The 21503-nt window shown below is 47.3% G+C and overlaps 1 protein-coding gene across 1 annotated transcript in view; it reads right to left on the minus strand.

The window, feature by feature from the left end:
* Nucleotides 1-495: 495 nt before the first annotated feature.
* Nucleotides 496-21503, minus strand: part of LOC145357365 (uncharacterized) — a 99730-nt gene continuing 78722 nt past the window's right edge. The window contains exons 6-12 of the mRNA XM_080210666.1: nucleotides 18481-18624; nucleotides 16605-16649; nucleotides 14864-15004; nucleotides 13440-13486; nucleotides 10678-10722; nucleotides 7461-7545; nucleotides 496-1612 (exon numbers count right to left, since the gene is read on the minus strand). Of these exons, the coding sequence (XP_080066792.1) occupies nucleotides 1476-1612; nucleotides 7461-7545; nucleotides 10678-10722; nucleotides 13440-13486; nucleotides 14864-15004; nucleotides 16605-16649; nucleotides 18481-18624 (644 nt within the window). The 3' untranslated portion in view covers nucleotides 496-1475. The remainder of the gene's footprint in view (nucleotides 1613-7460; nucleotides 7546-10677; nucleotides 10723-13439; nucleotides 13487-14863; nucleotides 15005-16604; nucleotides 16650-18480; nucleotides 18625-21503) is intronic.

Here is a 21503-nt window from a genome sequence, read left to right on the forward strand (position 1 = left end):
CCCCCCCAGCCCCCAACATTAAACATGAGAATTAATTCCAATGGGTTTTTGTGAAGAATTCATTATTGTCTCCGCACTGCCTGCTCTGGTGAACTGTAGCTCTGAACACTGCTCCTGTTTGGTGGGTTTTCTAATTCTTGGTCATCTGTAGTCTAGTCAGAATTGGGGACACAGGTTACATTAGAAATGTGAGCTCTGCCTGCAGCGCCCTCCACCCCGCTCAGCATATCGGTGGACCCATGAGTTGGGGCAACAGAAGCCCATTCTTGTAGGGTTTCGGAAACTAGAACCTTCGATCTATCTCTTGCAAGTGAAAGTGCATTTTTAATTGTTTGAATTTTAGTCTGATTATTGGGTTTCACCTCCTCACGTGGCTGGCACAGTGGTTAGCGCTGCTACTGCACGGCTCCAGGGACCTGTGTTCGATTCCGGCCTCGGGTGACAGTCCGTGTGGAGTTTGTGTTTCCTCCGGGTTCTTTGGTTTTCCTCCCACCCTCCGAAGATTAGGTGGATTGGCCATGCTAAGTTTCTCCTTGGTATTCAAAGACATATATAGGTTATGAGGATTAGCGGGTTATGGGGATAGGGCCTAGGTGAGAGTGGGCACAGATTCAATGGATCAAATGGCCTCCTACTGCACTGTAGGATTCTGTGTCTCATTTCTATTAATTAAGCAGGAGGCTGTGATAACAGTGTTACCCACTTAAAGGGCTGTGATCTGTCAGTGATTTCTGAAGAAGCCAATAATAAAGAGTCTTTGATCCAATTAATCTATCAAGATCCACTTGGACAGCTGGTCAGGTATCATCTACGTTGGACATCACACTGTTCCAACGCCTCCATCAACACAGCAGAGGCCGAGAATTCTCTTGTGAATAGGTTGAAGGTTTATTTTAGTGTTAATGTGAAATGTGAAGATATCCCAAACAGATTTGATGGAATTTATCACAAGGAACAGGGTATTTCTCAGCAGTCTCCCTGACCACATCATCTCAGGGCGTTTAACAACTAGTTACGATGATCGGACGCACAGGGGAATTTATAAATGAAGATCGACAGCAGTGTTTCATTTATAGAGCTTTATAGCTCCAGAATTCCTCCTAAAGCAGTCGGCTAAAATTCAGCTATTCTGGAACACCTTTTTGATACATGAGTGTTTAGGGCAAAAAACTTAATGGCAAATCAGAGACTAAAGGGTCCACTAGCATCTGGGAGAAGAGATGACCTCATGTCTAAGGCATGGAGCCATCGTGGAACCTGGAACTTTTGCTGAAACACTGCTCCCACCACGGACAGTAAGCGGCTCACCGAGTATGAACAATATTTCCTGCCGTTTGCAGATTCCCAGCATCTGCTGTCTGACTTTCTCCAGGAGACAATCCAATGGGGTCTCTCAAGACAATGTGGGCCAATCAAGGCTGCACCTTAAACAAACCATTTCCCTCGAGTATCTCCCGCCTGTGTCCTTCCCGCCTCTAGTTCTGCTTCCGTTCCTGGCCACTCAGCACCGTAGAGAGAGTACGATGCAATCGTCCTTCCTCTTTGACCTCTTCGTCTGAAAGCAAGGCTTCAAATCCTGACCCAGGCTCCAGTGTCGTGGAAGTACTTGTCTCTGCAAAGATAGCATCGAGTAAGTTCTGAGGACAATCAGTTCCGTGGGTTGCAATGTGGACGGGCAGGCTGTTTATTTCCAATATTATTTGTTACGACCCATTTCACATCCTCTTCCCGTCTTGTGTGGGGTCTATTCCTCACAGACTATAGACTCTGGCAATGTCCATTCCCAGACTGTACAATAAACACTTTGAACAAGACAAGAACATAAGAAATAGGAGCAGGAGTCGGCCATCTAGCCCTTCGAGCCTGCCCCGCCATTCAATAAGATCATGGCTGATCTGAAGTGGATCAGTTCCACTTTCCCGCTTTCTCCCCTTAATTCCCCGTGTCTATCAGAAACCTATCTACCCATGACTTAAATATATTTAGCGAGGCAGCCTCCACCACTTCAACGGGCAGAGAATTCCAGAGATTCACCACCCTTTGAGTGAAGAAGTTCCTCCTCAACTCCGTTCTAAACTGCACCCCCCTTATCTTGAGGCTGTGCCCTCTAGTCCTGCTATCCTTTCTAAGCCGGAGGAATCTCTCTACCTCTACCCTATCCATCCCCTTCATTATCTTATACGTCTCTATAAGATCCCCCCTCATCCTTCTAAACTCCAACGAGTACAGACCCAGTCTATTCAATCTCTCCTCATAGTCCAACCCCCTCATCTCCGGTATCAGCCTAGTGAACCTCCTCTGCACTCCCTCCAAGGCCAAGTTCATCGAGTCACGCAGTACAGAAGAGGCCCTTCAGCCTATCGATTCTGCACTGACAAAGTTTCACTAAATCTACACTAATCCCACTTTCCAGCACTTGGCCCAGAGCCGTGAACATTTTGATACTTCAACTGTTCTTCCGTGTACTTTTTAAAGGTTGTGAGGTTTTGTACCTCTCCTACCTTCTCAGGCAGTGCGCTCCAGACTCCTACTACCCACTGAGTGAAAACAAATTCCCCTCCCCTCTAAACCTCCTGCCCCTCACCTTAAAATTATGTCCCCTTGTTATCGATCCTTCAAATAAGGGGGAACAGCAGCTTCCCATCCACACCTGTCATAATCTTAAATTGTCAGATGGATTATAATGCGGGGAAAGTGTGAACTTGTCCTCTCTGACAGGAAAAGCAGCGTGTTATTTAAATGGAGAGAGACAGCAGAACTCGGAGGTACAGAGGGATCTGGGTGTCCTGGTATATGGATACAGGTAGTGTTGAGGAAGCGGGGGGGGGTGCTGCAGAGGGACTTGGACAGGTTAGGAGGGCAGACAAAGTGGGGGCAGATGGAATACCATGTGGAAAAGTGTGAGGTTATACACTTTGGAAGGAGGAATGGGGGCACAGACTATTTTCTAAATGGGAAAATGCTTAGGAAATCAGAAACACAAAGAGACTTGGGGGTCCTTGTTCAAGATTCTCCTAAGGTTAACGTGCAGGTTTAGTCGGTAATTAGGAAGGCAAATGCAATGCTAGCATTCATGTCGAGAAGGCTAGAATACAAGAGCAGGGACGTACTTCTGAGGCTGTATAAGGCTCTGGTCAGACCCCATTTGAAGTATTGTGAGCAGTTTTGGGCTCAATATCTAAGGAAGGATGTGCTGGCCTTGGAAAGGGTCCAGAGGAGGTTCACAAGAATGATCTCTGGAATGAAGAGTTTGTCGTATGAGGAACAGTTGAGGACTCTGGGTCTGTACTGACTTGAGTTTAGAAGGATGGGGGGGGATCTTATTGAAACGTACAGGATACTGAGAGGTCTGGATAGAGTGGACGTGGAGAGGATGTTCCCACTAGTAAAAAAAAACTAGAACCAGAGGGCATAACCTCAGGCTAAAGGGACAATCCTTTAAAACAGAGATGAGGAGGAATTTCTTCAGCCAGAGAGTGGGGAATCTGTGGAACTCTTTGTTGCAGAAGACTGTGGAGGGCTAGATCATTGAGTGTCTCTAAGACAGAGATAGATAGGTTCTTGATTAATAGGCAGATCAGGGGTTATGGGGAAAAGGCAGGAGAATGGGGATGAGGGAAAAACATCAGCAACAATTGAATGGAGGAACAGACTCGATGGGCCGAGTGGCCGAATTCTTATGGTCGTATGGAATCACAAAAAGTTAGTCTGCGGGTACGGCAAGTAATTAAGAAGTCAAATGGAATATTGGTGTTTACTCAAGGGGATTGGGTAATAACATTTTGCTTCCGTTACAATGGCATTGGAGACCACATTTGAAGCATTGTGCATCGTTTTCTCTCTTTGCTTATGAAAAGATATAATTGCATTAGGAGCAGCTTAGAGAAGGGTCACTCAACTGACTCCTGGGATAGAGGGGGATTATCTTATGAGGAAAGGGTGGACAGGTTGGGCCTGTATCCATTGGAGTTTAGAGGAATGAGAGGTGATCGTATTGAAAGATACACAATCCTGAGGGGGGATCTGACAGGATGGATGTTGAAAGAATGTTTCTCCTGGTGGGAGAGACTCAAACTAGAGACACATTTTCCCATTGAAGACGGAAATGAGAAGAAAGTTTATTTGAGCCGATTGTTGGTCTGGAATTCTCTTCCTGAGGAAGTAATAGTGGCTAGATCAATGAATATTCTTAAGGTTGAGTTAGAGACATTGTTGACGAACAAAAGAGTCAAATAGTGTCAGGGGTAAACAGGAAGGCGGAGTTGACAGTCAGATCAGCAAATAGTGGAGCAGGCTCGAGGGGCCAAATGGTCTAATCTGTAGGTAGCAGAATATCTCATAGGAATGGAAATAGAGATCTGGATTCTCTGCACCCCATCCCGCACCGTGTCTCTTTATGATGGTCCTACTTTAGCCCGTGGTGGAATCGTTTGTTACGCTGCTGTCAATGGGATCCAATCCCACCCCCGTCACTGGGAAGCCTATGGCGGGGCTGAGCCACCCGTAGGAACAGGAAGATCCCGCTGGAAGGAGAGGCTATGAAGGGAGGCTGGATAGGCACAGGTTTGTTTTCTTTAGAGCAGAGAAAGCTGAGGGGGGGGTGGAATGATTGAGGGGTGTGAGATTATGAGGGGTATGGACAGGGTGAATAGGCAGCAGCTGCTCTCCTTGGCTGAGGGGGTCAAGGGGACATCATTTTAAGGTGAGAGGCAGGAAGGAGGTTTAGAGGGAATTTGAAAAGGTTTTTCACCGGGGGAGGGGTGCTGGAATGTGCTGCCTGGGAGGTAGTAGAGGAGGGAGACCTCACAACCTTTAAAACGTATGTGGATCAGGGACTTGAAAAACATTCAAGGCTACGGGCCAAGTGCTGGAAAGTGGGATTAATGTAGGTTTAGGGTAGTTTTGTCGGTGCAGGCTCTGGGGGGGTTGGAGGGTTTCCTTCTGTGCTCTAACACTCCAAATAACAGAGAGGGAAATGTTGGGTTTAGTAGGAGGGAGGAACTGAAGGAGGCCAGTATTAGTAGAGAAATGGTATTGGCAAAAATGGTGGGATTGAAGCCTGATAACTGTCCAGGAGCTGATAATCTACATCCCTGAGTATTTCAGAAGGTGGCCCGAGAAATAGTGGATGCACTGGGGTCATCTTCCAAAACTGTGGAGCAGTTCCTACAGACTGGAGGGTAGGTAATGTAACCCTGCTATTTAGAAAGAGAGGTAGAGAGAAAGCAGGGAATTATAGATCAGTCATTGGTGATGGGGAAAAGTCTAGAACCCAATAATACCAAAGATTGTTCATCAAAATACTTTGAAAAGAGAGTCGGACAGATTCAGCATGGATTTATGAAAGGGAAGTCATGCTTGACAAATCTATTGGAGTTCTTTGAGGATGTAACTAGTAGAGGGGGAGCCAGTGGATGTGGTTTATTTGGACTTTCAGAAGACTTTAGACGAAGCTCTGTTTGTACAGACAAAGTTTGTACAAAACTCTGGTGCGGCCGCACTTGGAGTATTGCGTACAGTTCTGGTCGCCGCATTATAAGAAAGATGTGGAGGCATTGGAAAGGGTGCAGAGGAGGTTTACCAGGATGTGGCCTGGTATGGTGGGAAGGTCTTGTGAGGAGAGGCTGAGGGACTTGAGGTTGTTTTCATTGGAGAGAAGAAGGTTATGAGGTGACCTAATTGAGGCATACAAGATGATCAGAGGGTTAGATAGGGTGGACAGTGAGAGCCTTGGATGGTGATGGCTAACACGAGGGGACATAGCTTTAAATTGAGGGGTGGTAATTATAGGACGGATATCAGAGGTAGGTTCTTTACTCAGAGGGTAGTAAGGGCGTGGAATGCCCTGCCTGCAGCAGTTGTGGACTCGCCAACTTTAAGGGCGTTCAAATGGTCAGTGGATAGGCATATGGATAATATTGGAATAGTTTAGGTTAGAGGGTCATTAGATTGGTTCCACTGGTCGGCGCAACATCGAGGGCCTGTACTGCGCTGTAATGTTCTATGTTCTAAGTCCCACGTGAGAGATTAGTGTAAAATTAAAGCACTTCGAATTGGGTGTAGTGTATTGAGATTAATAATAAACTGGTTGGCAGACAGGAAACCAAGTGTAGGAATAAATGAGTCTTTTTCTGATTGATTAGTGGGGTACCACGGGGATCCGTACTGGGACCCCAGCTATTCACACTGATTTAGATGAGGAAACTGAATGTAACAACTCCAAACTTGCAGATAACACAAAGCTGGGTGGGGGGTGAGCTGTAAGGGGGATACAGAGAGGCTTCAGTGTGTTTTGGACAGGCTGAGTGAGCAGGAAAATGATTAGCAGATGCAGTACAGTGTGGATAAATGTGAGGTTACCCATTTGGGTAGCAAAAACAGGGAAGCGGATTATTATCTGAATGGCCATAAGTTAAAAGAGGGGAAGGTGTAAATAGACCTGGGTGTCCTCGTACACCAATCGCTGACAGGAAGCAGGTGATAAAAAAGCCAAAGGGTATGTTGGCCTTCAAAGCGAGAGGGTTGGAGTACAGGAGCAGGGAGGTCTTGCTGCGATTATACCTCGGTGAGGCCTCACTGGAATATGTTGTGCAGTTTTGTTCTCCATATCTGAGGAAGGACGTTCTTGCTATAGAGTGAGTGCAGAATGTAGAACCGCAAACTGATTCCTGGGATGGCAGGACTACATAAGAATAGAGATCAAGTTGGTTAGGATTACAGTCACTGGAGTTTAGAAGAATGATGAGGGATCTCATAGAAAATTCTAACAGGATTGGACAGGGTAGATTCAGAAAGAATGTTCCCATTGGTGGGCAAGTCCTAAACCAGGGGTCACAGTCTAAGGATACGGGATAAACCATTTAGGACTGAGATGAGGAGAAATTCCTTCACCCAGAGAATGGTGAATCTGTGGAATTTGTTACCATACAAAACAGTTGAGACCAAAACGTTATGTCTTCATGGAGTTAGATCTAGCTCTTGGGACCAAGGGGATCGAAGGATATGGGGGTAAACGTGGGAACATGTTACTGAGTTGGGAGGTCAACCATGATCATAATGAATGGTGGCGCAGACTTGAAGTGGCAGATGGCTTCTTCCTGCTCCTGTATCCGTGTTTCTATGTTTCTAATGCATAGTGGGTGTATCTACACCTCAGGGATTGCAGCAAGAAAGTGACTCATCAGTAACTTTTCAAAAGCAATGGGTGAGAAGTACTGGCCCTGCCAGGGATAGCGGGTGGGGGACAATTATCGACCTCACCTGAGAATGGGCGATAAACAGCTCAGGAAATCTCACCAATTACATTCAATTTAATAAGGCGAGCAGTTGTACATTTTCTCTGGACCGTATCGAATTAACCTGTTACAGTTTGTAGCCAAATCATATCCATGGTTTGACATTGCACCCGGTCTGACCAACAATGACAAAAATCTCAACTATTTACCCTTACACTCACTCACCATGGATTCTAATCATGTACTCCAAAATCAAAACTCTTTCAGCTAACATCTTCAGGGCCTCTCGGAGCTGCTGAATGCTTTCTCTCTGTTGAGAAACAGAAAACGTGCGAGGAATTAACAAAGGCTCGTCTGGACTGGAAACACCAGCTCTTTTCTCTCCTCACAGATGCTGCCAGAGCCGCTGAGATTTTCCAGTATTTTCTCTTTTGGTTAAACATGTACAGTATCTTTGAAATCATTAGTGCAAATACATCCACTCACGTTTTATATTTTCATATATCTGCATCTTAGGTGTATAGGTTGAAAATAAATAGGTAAGCGGTGTCTATAATCTCGATCAGAGGTCGCTAAATTTACAGAAAGATGAGTAGCAGAGTATGCTGTGAAGAGGACAAAAGGAGGTTGCAGATGGATGTAGATAGGTTGAACGAAAATCTGGCAGATGGAGCACAGTGTAGAAAAATGTCAAGCCGTTCACTTTGATAGGAAGAATAAAAAAGCAGAATATTAATCGAATGTGGAACGACTGCGGAATTTCGAGGTGCAGAGGGATCTAGGTGCCCTAGTGAATGAGTCACAAAATGTTAGGATGCAGGGGACTGGAGGTCGGAGCCCGGGAGTGCAGAGGAGCAGTCACACTGTAATCTAGTTGGACCTTGTTGTACATAGATATAATCACTGTGTTGGCAATGAATCCTTTATTGTTAAAACTGCATCGAGCAGGGCTTATTGGCAATGAGGCAAACATCAAAGTTGTCAAGGTCTGCAGTATCTAGCTGAGGGGGAGCGTTGAGAATGCGATGAAATAAGGTGTACTCACTTAGCAGTGCCTATTATAGGAAAAGATCGAGCCATTTGATCCTGAGATCGATGACTGGGAACAATATGTAGAAAGGCTGCGATATTATTTTGTTGCAAATGAAATAACCGCAGAAGAGGATGGTTATTTTGCTGACAGTCTGTGGCTCACAGCTTAGTGAGAACACTAACATCACCAGACACAAAGTCATTTGGCCAGATCAAAAGTCACTTAAACTGGCAACCCTCAATCATTATACTGAGATACAAATTTCATACAGAAATCCGTGAGTCGAGGGAGACAGTCTCAGGTTCCAGACTGAGGGGACTGGCAGAACTCCACATTCACCCGAGTACTAACCGAAATGTTCAGGGACTGAATGGTCTGTGTATAAACAGCTCACTGATTCAAAAGAAGGTTCCTGGCCGAGACAAAATTTACTTTCCATAAAGGTATGGAGCTGGCCCAGGGAACTGCACGCACGGAGCAGGGCTGCTGGATATCACCAATAGGGGAAAACAAAATCTGACATTCAAAGTTTAATGCTGACCACAACATCATTGTCGGTTGTTGTAAAAACCCATGTAATGTCCTTCAAGGGGAGGACACGCTTAAACTGGACCATCTGACGGGCAACATGACAGCTCAGTGACTATCGCTGTTTGCTGTGCAGATACATGGATTTGGGTCGGTGTCTGTGGGAGTTTGCACATTCTCCCCGTAACTGCGTGAGTTTTCTCCGGGTGCTCCGGTTTCCTCCCACACCCCAAAAACGTGCTCTTAGGCTGATTGGTGTAACAAATTATCCTTAAATTAGTCTTCCCTCAATCTTCCCCAATAGGCGTAGACAAAGGTCGTGGGTAGAGGAGGGCACTCATAATGTTAAGATGGTGGCGCAGGCTCGTTGGGCCGAAGGGCCTGTTTCCCGTGCTGTGTTGTTCTTTGAAATCTGCCGTCCTTACCTGGTCTGGCCTACATGTGATTCCAGAGCCACAGCAACGTGGTTGACTCGGAAACGGATCAGCGAGCTACTCAGTTCCAGAGCAATTAAGGATGGACTACAAATGTTGACACAGCCAGAGATGCGCATATTCTATAAATGACCTCGAGGGGACAAAGGTGTGAACGAAGGTCTCAGCAGCAGATAAGCTGAGGCAGGGATGGAGTTAGGAGATGTTAAGTAAGTGCAGGTGCCCTGTGTGTGTGGTTGGAAACTCGGATTGTAAGCAATCTATTTCAGTGTCCAGACCTGACTGAGAGGAAAGCGTGATGTAGAGATGCCGGCGTTGGACTGGGGTAAACATGGTAAGAACAAAGAACAAAAACAGTCCGGGATACAGGCCCTTCGGCCCAACGAGCCCACGCCGCCATTTTAACATTGTGAGTCCCCCCTCCACCCATGACCCTTATCTATGCTTATGGCATTCCACATTGAGGGAAAACTAATTTAGGGACAATTTGTTACACCAATCAGCCTAAGAGCACATCTTTGGGGTGCGGGAGAAAACCGGAGCACCCGGAGAAAACCCACGCAAGCACGGGGAGAATGCGCAAACTCCCACAGACACCGGCCCAAATCCATGTGTCTGCACAGCAATCAGTGATAGTCACTGAGCTGTCGTGTTCCCAGCATCTGGTCCAGTTTAAGTTCACACTAATGATGTGAAGCACTAGGCAACTCTCGAAACATCCAAGAGCAGCCCTCGTACGACCCATCGCGGGTATGCCCCTCGTTGGACAACAGGGCGGACCTAAGAACCTGTAGATTAAAACAGAAAAACATCAGTATCATTCCACATCCCTATACATTACCAGGGACGTCCCAAGGCTCCTGAACCTTATTTAAAACAGTCTCCTATATCCTCCCATCTCCAACCCACTCATGTGCCTGTCTAAGTTACTCTTAAACAACTCCAGTGTGCCTGCCTCCACCACCTTACTTGGCAGAGCATTCCATACCCCCACTACCCTCTGTGTGAAAAACCTCCCTCTAACATCCGAAATATACCTCGCGCCTCCCCCCCCCCCAAGCCCGTGGCCCCTCGTAATGTGCATTTCCAACCTAGGAAAAAGCTTACCACTGTTTACTCTATCTATACCCTTCATAATCTTATACACCTCTATCAGATCCCCCCCTCAGTCGCCGTCTTTCAAGGGAAAACAGTCTCACAACACCAGGTTAAAGTCCAACGGGTTTATTTGGTAACAAACAGTACTAGCTTTCGGAGCGCTGCTCCTTCGTCAGCTGACGATGGCTAGTGCTGTTTGTTGCCAGATAAACCTGTTGGACTTTAACCTGGTGTTGTGAGACTCCTTACCGAGCGAGGAGCACACCAGTCTGATGTCCTACTGAAATGAATGAGAACAGTTTTAACAAGAGTTCCAGTCTTTTATTTCGTAATGAATGCGATCCCTCACCTCTGAATCTTTATCACAGCATTCCCCTTTCTGACCTGGTTTACCCTGGAAGCAAAGAGAAGCATCAGTTAGCCATTGTTTTGACCATCCTGGTGTCATTGATTCTCGTACCAGTTGTAGAGATTAAACCAGGATATTACAAGCTGTTTAACAACAAGTGTCTTTGCATCTCCTTCCATTCAGATAAATTTTCTCGGATTACAGAACAAGTTGCAGGTAGAATGAAGCTCTGTTAACTCACCTCTCAGGAGTTCGGTCCATTTTACAGCAGCTCCTTGACAAAACAACCATAGAATCCCCACAGTGCAGGAGGAAGGCATTCGGCCCATCAGCTCTGCACCAATCCTCCTCTTGTAGCAAATGATAGCATTCCGTTAACCTTCTTAATTACTTGCTGTACCTGCATACTAACGTCTTGTGACTCATTCACTAGGGCACCTAGATCCCTCTGCAATTCCGCAGTCATTCCACATTCAATTAATATTCTGATTTTTTATTCTTCCGATCAAAGTGAACGACTTGACATTTTTCCACACTGTGCTCCATCTGCCAGATTTTCGTTCAATCTACCTATATCCATCTGCAACCTCCTTTTGTCCTCTTCACAACATACCCTGCTACTCATCTTTCTGTAAATTTAGTGACCGTGCCTTCACCTCCCCTTATCGAGATTATAGATAGAAATTGAAAAAAGCTAAGGCCCCAGCACTGCCCCCTGGAGGATTCCACTTGTCACAATCCTGCCAACCAGAACAAGACCCATTTATGCATACTCTCAGCTTTCTGTCAGTCAGCCAATCCTCAATCCATGCTAATATTTTACCCCTATACCATCAGCTGCAATAATTTCTGCAATAACATTCTGCGTGGGCTTGCTCCGGTTTCCTCCCAAAGATGAGTAATCCGCCCGCTGTGGATTAGCCACGGAGAATGGTTGGGATTATTGGGAAAGGATGGAGAGAGGATCTGAATAAGATGCTCTGTCAATAATGAGTGCAGACTCGATGGGCCGAATGGCCTCTTTTGCACTGTGGGGATTCTATAACATCTACAGGTTCTCCTTTAGATGTCACTTTGCACTGATGATAGAGTGTTTAAGGTGGTGGCTCAGCTGTTAACCAAGTGGGCTGATTTGTCCTGGATGATGCTGAGCTGAAAATCCTGCGGTGAGTAAGTCATCTCCTAACATCCCCCAATCCAGTCCGTTATGTACAAGGCACAAGTCAGGAGTGTGATGGAATACTCTGGATGGGTGCAGCTCCAACAACACTCAAGAAGCTCGATACCATCAGGACCAAGCAGTCCTTTTGACTGGCTCCCTATCCGTAACAATACGCATTCACTCCTTCCACCACCAACGCACGTTTGGAGCAGTGTGTACTATCTTCAGCAGCACCTTCCAAGCCCCCAGTACTACCACCTAGAAGGCCAAGGGCCGCAGACACATGGCAATGCCATCACTACAGTCCAAATATATCACCACTCCTTCACTGTTACTGGGTCAAAATCCCAGGACTCCCTCTCTAACAGCATGGTGGATGTACCTACACCACACGGACTGCAGCTGTGCAAAGCAGCTCACCACCATCTTCTCAAGGGCAATCAAGGGTGGACAATAAATGCTGGTCCAGCCAGTGATACACACACGTGCCATGAACAAAGATCAAACACAGCACAGGAAACAGGCCCTTTGGCCCTACGAGCCCGCGCCACCCATTTTAACACTCAATCAGTGCCTCATTCCAATCCTCCTTCTACCTCCGACTTTTGTCTACATCTCATGGACTCCACAATAAAGGGGTGCAAATTTAGGGAATTATACGTGCGCCAGATTGAAGGAGGTCTAATTTAGGGACAATTTGTTACGCCAATCAGCCTAAAAGCACGTCTTTGGGGTGTGGGAGGAAACCGGAGCGCCCGGAGAAAACCCACGCAAGCACGGGGAGAATGTGCCAAACTCCCACAGACACCGGCCCAAGCCGGAGATCCGAGCCGGGTCCCTGTACCTGCACAGCAGACAGTCACTGAGCTGCCGTGTTGCCCTGTCAGTTGGTCCAGTTTTTAAAAAAATCCTGCGGGGGCTGGCAAAAAGCAGAGTGGGAGTGGTGACGTTTCCCATTCCCACGTCGGGATTGGACACCCACTGGCGAAGTCCTGTCCACTTTCCCTGTTGGAGTTTCCCAAGGATCCTCTCTGTCTACCTGCTGCTCCTTGCTGACATTATCCTCGGTCCAATACATCTCTCAACCGGTTAATAATTACAAGCAGAGAAGGACTGTTTATAATTTTAACTGCTTATAATGTTGTCTAACGAGGGGCATGCACACGGTGGGTCGTGCGTGGGCTGCTCTTGGATGTTTCGAGAGTGGCCTAGTACTTCACGTCGTTGTGTGTGCTTAAAACTGGACCAGCAGACAGGCACCACAACAGCTCAGTGACTATCACTGATTGCTGTGCAGACACATGGATTTGGGCCAGTGTCTGTGTGGAGTTTGCGCATTCTCCCCGTGTCTGCGTGGGTTTCCTCCAGGTGCTCCGGTTTCCTCCCACACCCCAAAGATGTGCTCTTAGGCTGATTGGTGTAACAAATTGTCCCTAAATTAGTCTCCCCTCAATCTGGTTTCCAGTGGGGGTACCATATGCATACACACGGGTCAAGGGAGGTGTAGGAAAATGCTTTTAAGATGGTGGCGAGGGCTCGTTGGGCCGAAGGGCCTGTTTCCCGCGCTGGGTTGTTCTTTGTTCCTTGTTCTTTGACTCACCGGTGATCCTCTAAGGCCATTCTCTCCGGGCAGGCCTGGCTGGCCCTATTAAAACGTAATAACAGGTTAGTGAACCAGGTTTGCGATCAGAGATACCAGCCAGTGACAGAAGGATTTACCAACTTCACCCTTTCAAAGGTCACTCCACGTTTCACAATCAGCAATGTTGTCCGATAACTAACCGGTTAAGGGGACTTTGAGACTGAGAAGATTCTGGGACGGTGTAACGGGGTTGGGACACTGAGAATAAGGTCGAGATGTTGGATGGAGAGGAGGGGATCAGAGGTCTATGGCTGGAAGGTAAGATCAGATTGGCTGTCGTAATTTGCCAGGCTTCTTTTATTCGGCTTTTCATTCATGGGATGTGGGCCTTGCTGGCTAGACCAGCAATTAATTACCATTCCTAATTACTGTTCAATTGATTGACTGGTTAGGCCATTTCAGAGGGGTATTTATAAGTCAACCACATTGCTGTGGGTCTGGAGTCACACGTACCATGGAAACATACCATAGAAACCCTACAGTGCAGAAAGAGGCCATTCAGCCCATCGAGTTCGCACCGACAACAATCCCACCCAGGCCCTATCCCCATACTTACCCACTAATCCCTCTAACCTACGCATCCCGGGACACTAAGGAGCAATTTAGCATGGCTAATCCACCTAACCCGCACATCTTTAGACTGTGGGAGGAGACCGGAGCAAAGAACAAAGAACAACACAGCACAGGAAACAGGCCCTTCGGCCCAACAAGCCCACGCCGCCCATTTTAACACTCAGTGAGTGCCTCATTCCAGTCCTCCTTCTATCTATGACTTTTGTCTACATTTCGTGGGCTCCACAATAAAGGGATGCAAATTTAGGGAATTATATGTGCGCCAGATTAAGGAAGGTCTAATTTAGAGACAATTTATTAACACCAATCAGCCTAAAAGCACGGTTTTGGGGTGTGGGAGGAAACCAGAGCGCCTGGAGGAAACCCATGCAGACACGAGGAGAATGTGCAAACTCCACACAGACAGTGACCCGAGCCAGGAATCGAACCCAGGACCCTGGAGCTGTGAAGCAGCAGTGCTAGCCCACCGTGCCAACCTAAAAAAATTCCCGATCCCTTGGCTCATCCGGGCTTTGAACGCGGGACCTCTCACACGTTAACGTGACCCTAACACGCCCCTAGACCAACGTGCCAATTGTCAAAGATTACAGTGAACCTTCGCTGGGCAGGCCTGAAACAGAGAATAGATGGGATCTCACTCTGCAATGTGTCAGGGACATTTGTCAATATGTTGGAATAAAATATCAGCCTTGATCTAACAGTTTTAAACATTGCTATGAGGGCTGTTGGAGTGAGTGAGGAGTGTTTCAGGAAATGACTCACTTGAAGTCCAGGAAGCCCAGGAAGTCCAGGAGGTCCAGGAGGTCCAGGAAGTCCAGGAGGTCCAGGAGGTCCAGGAAGTCCACGAAGTCCAGGAGGTCCAGGAAGTCCAGGAGGTCCAGGAAGTCCAGGAGGTCCAGGAGGTCCAGGAAGTCCAGGAAGTCCAGGAGGTCCAGGAGGTCCAGGGTGTCCTAGATAGACAATTAACAACGCAGTGAATTCTTTACCATTGACAGCAGTTTCAGAACATCTGATATTTCCTCACTGATTTCCCTATTAGGGCTGAACTGCCTCTTCTCATTTGGAATTGTGCGCATTATATTTACATTCAGCTTCGCTCCTCAGTCGCTGCTTTATCCCAGAACATTCTGCATCACCATGACATTAGCGGCTATCTGTCTCGAATGTAACTGCGGCCATTTCAGGGATTGTGGTCAACGTCTCCTCAAAGCCAGACCGGAACAGAGGCTAACCAACCGGTGACAATCCTTTAAAGGAAGGCCAGCTCGACCGATACTGAAACTCAGCCAGAAATTCATCTCCTGTCATTGGGCAAGAGGGAGATAGTCCCCTGCTGAATGAGGCAAGGATGGGTGTAAATTGCACCTTGAGAGTGGAGTGGGTAAGAGAGACGGAGAACAATCAGCTTACTGTGTATCTCCTTGTGGAGGGGAACAGCTTGTGAAACTCTGGCAGAGGTAATCTGAAACTGGCTAATATGAGTTGCTCTGTACCAATCTGAGAAATAACAGCACACAGTAATTTTTGAGGCATGGATATAGTTTTAAGTTTTGAAATGTTATGACTGTAATTTGCACAGAACTGTAAAAAGTTCTATGCAAATTACAGTAAAAACTGTAGAATATAGAAGCAGGGAGATCTTGCTGCAACTGTATAGGGCACTGGTGAGGCCGCAGCTGGAGTACTGTGTGCAGTTCTGGTCGCCGCACATGCGGAAGGATATTTTGGCCTTGGAGGGAGTGCAGAGGAGGTTCACTAGGCTGATACCGGAGCTGAGGGTGTTGGACTATAAAGAGAGACTAAATAGACTGGGTCTGTACTCGTTGGAGTTCAGAAGGATGAGGGGGGATCTTATAGAGACGTATAAGATAATGAAGAGGATGGATAGGGTAGAGGTGGAGAGACTCTTCCCGCTCAGAAAGGACAGCAGGACAAGAGGGCACAGCCTCAAAATAAGGAGGGTGCAGTTTAGAACGGAGTTGAGGAGGAACTTCTTCACCCAAAGGGTGGTGAATCTCTGGAATTCTCTGCCCATTGAAGTGGTGGAGGCTGCCTCGCTAAATATATTTAAGTCACGGGTAGATAGGTTTCTGATAGACAGGGGAATTAAGGGTTATGGGGAGAAAGCGGGAAAGTGGAACTGATCCACTTCAGATCAGCCATGATCTTATTGAATGGCGGGGCAGGCTCAAAGGGCTAGATGGCCTACTCCTGCTCCTATTTCTTATGTTCTTATTAAGTTTTAATTCTGCACTGTTTGCAATTCAAAGACATGTAGATTTGCAATGGTTTATTTGAGATTTTTATGAATAAAGTGTATTTTTGGGAAAAAAACTCAGTCCAGAGGGGGAAAGTGCCCCGAGTTTCAGCTATGGTCTCCATACGGATTATAGACCCGAGGGCAGATATAAGAGTATGAGCCCTGAACATTGGCCCCTTAAAGAGACACTTTCACTTGTTTTTTCTCTCCCTCAGGATGAGAGTTCGGTGAAGAGTGAACCATACCTGAAGCTTCGGGTGGGCCTTGGTCTCCTGCAGGGCTGGTGGAGCCTCTCAACTGAGTATCGGTGAAGGTAGCAGCCAGAGGAATCTCAGCTGGGAAAAGACAAGAGGAGTTGAGTTATCATTCCTCAGTCTTCAAACTCCCTCATTAGTCTACACCATTAGTCACTCCAACTCTCACTCACTCATTTCCTCCCTCTGTTGCCCACTTCCCTTAATCACTCATTCCGTCCCTTGATCCTCAGTCACACACTCATTCCCTCAGCCACACGCTCGCTGCCTCAGTCCCACCCCCCCAAAGATGTGGAGGTTAGGTGGATTGGCCCAAGGTGTATAGGTTAGGGGGTTTAATGGGGTAAATACATGGGGGTCCGGGAATGGGGTGAGATGCTTTGTTGGAGAGTTGGTGCAGACTCGATGGGCCAACTGCCCTCATAGAAATCGTAGAAACCATAGAAACCCTACAGTGCAGAAAGAGGCCATTCAGCCCATCGAGTCTGCACCGACCGCAATCCCACCCAGGCCCTACCCCCGTATCCCTGCATATTTTACCCACTAATCCCGCTAACCTACGCATCTCAGGACACTAAGGGGCAATTTCTTATCCTGGCCAATCAACCTAACCCGCACATCTTTGGGAGGAAACCAGAGGAAACCCATGCAGACATGAGGAGAATGTGCAAACTCCACACAGACAGTGACCCGAGCCGGGGATCGAACCCAGGACCCTGGGGCTGTGAAGCAGCAGTGCTAACCACTGTGCTACTGTGCCGCCCCTCCTTCTGCACTGTAAGGATTCTATGATTCTCTGTGGAAGCAAGTAATAATGACCACCCGTGTGAAAAGAGGCACTCGTTTTATTGCGGTTCCTGCTCATTCACTCCTGAGGGAGCATCTCAGGCTACAGAATTCCGCTGTTCTATGTGCTCTATCGGAAAGAGAAAAACCCCTCAAAGGTTTGATTTATAACTGTCCAACTTGGGAATATAATAATTAGTTAGAATTTGGGCTTAGTTTTCAAGATTGGATAAAAGAGTTAAAGGGGGAGGGATGTGGTGATTGTCCCAGCCGAACAGGGTCGCCTGGCTTGGGGGACCAAACTGAGATCGGGAGTGGGTAATCCTCTCTTGGCAGATCCTCTTTTGGGCAGGAGACAATGTGAAGGCATGTTACAGGCATGTAGGGGCTGGGGTAGCCAGTGGGCTGCTGGCCTCTGTGTTAATAAACACCCATGTGCTCCAGCTGAATTCTGTAGCGTGCATCATTAGTAAGTGAAACCAGATCAGCCACAGTTGACAGAGCAGGCTCGAGGGGCTGAAGGCCAAGCTCCTCTGTCCCCTGGTCCCACCTGCACAGTGGGCAGCGCAGTAGCACAGCGACTTCACGGCTCCAGAGACCTGGGTTCGATTCCCGGCTCGGGTCACTGTCTGTATGGAGTTTGCACATTCTCCCTGTATCTGCGTGGGTTTCCTCCAGTTTCCTCCCACAGTCCAAAGATGTGCGGATTAGGTTGATTGGCCGTGCTAAGATTGCTCCTTAGGGTCCTGAGATGCATTAGGTTAGAGGGAATAGCGGGTAAAATATGTAGGGATATGGGGGTAGGTCCTGGTTGGGATTGTGGTCGGTGCAGACTCGATGGGCTGAATGGCCTCTTTCTGCACTGTAGGGTTTCTATGATTTCATTTCTATCAAACCCACCCTGTCAATCTGTCTTAAAATAATACATCCAGTTGGGATGGAGCATTATTTCAAACAAACCAGTGACTGGAATTATTTGCACAACATGATACAAGGGATTTGAGGTCACATCTTAGCTCATTCACGATACAATGGGGCCTTTTTCCATGCCTAGCCTCACACTCTTGCACTACGCAGCAGATTATGCATTACACGCCCAACGTAGAAGCAGCAAGGAGAGACCTACTGGCTTGTCTGCCTGAGTAGGCCAGCGTATACGGGATATTTTGCTCAGAGAAGCCTGGGATTCCTGGTGGGCCAGGGGGACCTGGCAATCCTGTCTCTCCCGGTAACCCTCTTGGTCCTGGGGGTCCTTGAGGTCCCACTGCACCTGAAATGAAAAAGATATTGAAAACTGGCATTAAGTGTAATAAAAGTGCTGACGCGCAGGTGACTAAGTTACCTGCCTAGGTTCTAATTCCTGGCACTGCTCCTTTGTATGGGCCCAGATTTGGACCTTGTGTGACTGTGTGACGTGGATGGCGACTCACTTGACACTATTTACACTAATGTCCCATGTCAGGATCAACCCCATTCTTCATTAAAACATTGGGAAAGATTGTATTGACTGGGGGTATTTCCTCAAGAAACGCTGTATCTTTAAAGTTTCTTTTAAATTCGTGAATGTAGCCCAATCCATCTCGCAATCCAGCCTCCCATCCATTGACTGGACCCACATTTCCTGCTGCCTCAGCAAAGCAGCCAGCATAATCAAGAACCCCCACACATCCCGGACATTGTCTCCACCACCTTCTTCCTTCAGGAGAAAGATACCAAAGTCTGAGGTCACGCACCAACCAACTCAAGATCAGCTTCTTCCCTGCCGCTGTCAGACTTTTGAATGGACCCACCTCGCGTTAAGTTGATCTTTCTCTACACCCTCGCTGTGACTGTAACACCACATTCTGCACTCTCTCCTTTCCTTCTCTATGAATGGTATGCTTTGTCTGTGTAGCGCGCAAGAAACAGTACTTTTCACTGTACGCTAATACATGTGACAATAATAAATCAAATCACAGTATGAAGGGATTTGATGGAGCAGACGTTGAGAAGATATTTTTCCTTTGATGGGAAACTGGGGTTATCAACGAAGGAGAGAGGCTAAGAAACTGAATTGGGAATTCAGCACAAAGTTCTTTACCCAGAGAATGTGGAACTCACTATTACGAGGAGTTGTTGAGGGAAATAGTGTTGATTCATAAGAACATAAGAACATAAGAACATAAGAAATAGGAGCAGGAGTAGGCCATCTAGCCCTTCGAGCCTGCCCCGCCATTCAATAAGATCATGGCTGATCTGAAGTGGATCAGTTCCACTTTCCCGCTTTCTCCCCTTAATTCCCCTGTCTATCAGAAACCTATCTACCCGTGACTAAAATATATTTAGCGAGGCAGCCTCCACCACTTCAACGGGCAGAGAATTCCAGAGATTCACCACCCTTTGAGTGAAGAAGTTCCTCCTCAACTCCGTTCTAAATTGCCCCCCTCTTATCTTGAGGCTGTGCCCCCTAGTCCTGCTGTCCTTTCTGAGCGGGAAGAGCCTCTCCACCTCTATCCTATCCATCCCATTCATCATCTTATACGTCTCAATGAGATCTCCCCTCATTCTTCTAAACTCTTAACGAGTACAAGCCTAGTTTATTCAGCCTTTCCTCATAGCTCAACCCCCTCAACTCCGGTATCAGCCTAGTAAACCTCCTCTGCACTCCCTCCAAGGCCAAAATATCCTTGCGTAAATTCGTTTATTTGGAAGGCAGATGCGCACATGGAGAAAGAAAGTGAAGGATACGCTGTTTGGGTGGTTTAGTGAAATGGTTTGTCTTTGTGCTGAATCTTATGTAACAGAGCCAATATTAGATGAGTTTCCACAGCACAGATCCTATACCAGACACAATCTACCATCCAATACTCCGTGGTACTATTAGATAGACCGTGTCTTGATCCAAAGTGCAATAATTCCCCCTCCTTCTTCCCCCCTTTCAGCTTTATTCACGGGTGTAGGCTATGAGGATAAGGCAGGGGAGTGAGACTGGCTAGAATGCTCTTTCAGAGAACTTGATGGGCCAAATGGCCTCCTCCTGTACTATAAAGATTCCATGATTGCCACATCCTTCACACCAAACATCATCATTTCTGGATATGGTGGGTAGTTTTACAGCCTGATGTCCTATCTGTCACCGACCCTTTGCATTCAGCCAGACTGGGGACTGACACTGGCACATCACAGTTTGGTTGAACCAGTGTTGGGGTTCCACCACAGCAAGGCAGACCTGCAGCGGGATCCTAACCTGGGCCAGAATTTTTGAAGATGGCAGGGGTTTCAAAGGGGAAATGGTGCGGGGGGGGGCAGGCAGGGGGAGGAGAGGGGTCGGGAGGATGGGGGAGAGGAGAGGGAGAACATAAGAAATAGGAGCAGGAGTAGGCCATCTAGCCCTTCGAGCCTGCCCCGCCATTCAATAAGATCATGGCTGATCTGAAGTGGATCAGTTCCACTTTCCCACTTTCTCCCCATAACCCTTAATTCCCCTGTCTATCAGAAACCTATCTACCCGTGACTTAAATATATTTAGCGAGGTAGCCTCCACCACTTCAACGGGCAGAGAATTCCAGAGATTCACCACCCTTTGAGTGAAGAAGTTCCTCCTCAACTCTGATCTAAACCGCCCCCCCTTATCTTGAGGCTGTGTCCTCTAGTCCTGCTATCCTTTCTAAGTGGGAAGAATCTCTCTACCTCTACCCTATCCACCCCCTTCATTATTTTATATGTCTCTATAAGATCTCCCCTCATCCTTCTAAACTCCAACGAGTACAGACCCAGTCTATTCAATCTCTCCTCATAGACTAACGCCCTCATCTCCGGTATCAGCCTAGTGAACCTCCTCTGCACTCCCTCCAAGGCCAATATATCCTTCCGCAAGTGCGGCGACCAAAACTGCACCCAGTACTCCAGCTGCGATGAGGGAGGTGCTCAGAGAGATTTATAAAATTCTAACAGGACTAGACAGGGTAGATGCAGGGAGGATGTTCCCGATGGTGGGGGTGTCCAGAACCAGGGGTCACAGTCGGAGGATTCAGGGTAGACCATTTAGGACTGAGATGAGGAGACGTTCCTTCACCCAAAGGATGGTGAGCCTGTGGAATTCACTACCACAGGAAATCATTGATGCCAAAATATTGAATGTATTCAAGAGGCGGTTGGATAGAGCACTTG

The sequence above is a fragment of the Carcharhinus amblyrhynchos genome, chromosome 23 (genome assembly GCF_965287045.1).
Source record: "Carcharhinus amblyrhynchos chromosome 23, sCarAmb.v2.hapA, whole genome shotgun sequence".
Classification (NCBI taxonomy): Eukaryota; Metazoa; Chordata; class Chondrichthyes; order Carcharhiniformes; family Carcharhinidae; genus Carcharhinus; species Carcharhinus amblyrhynchos.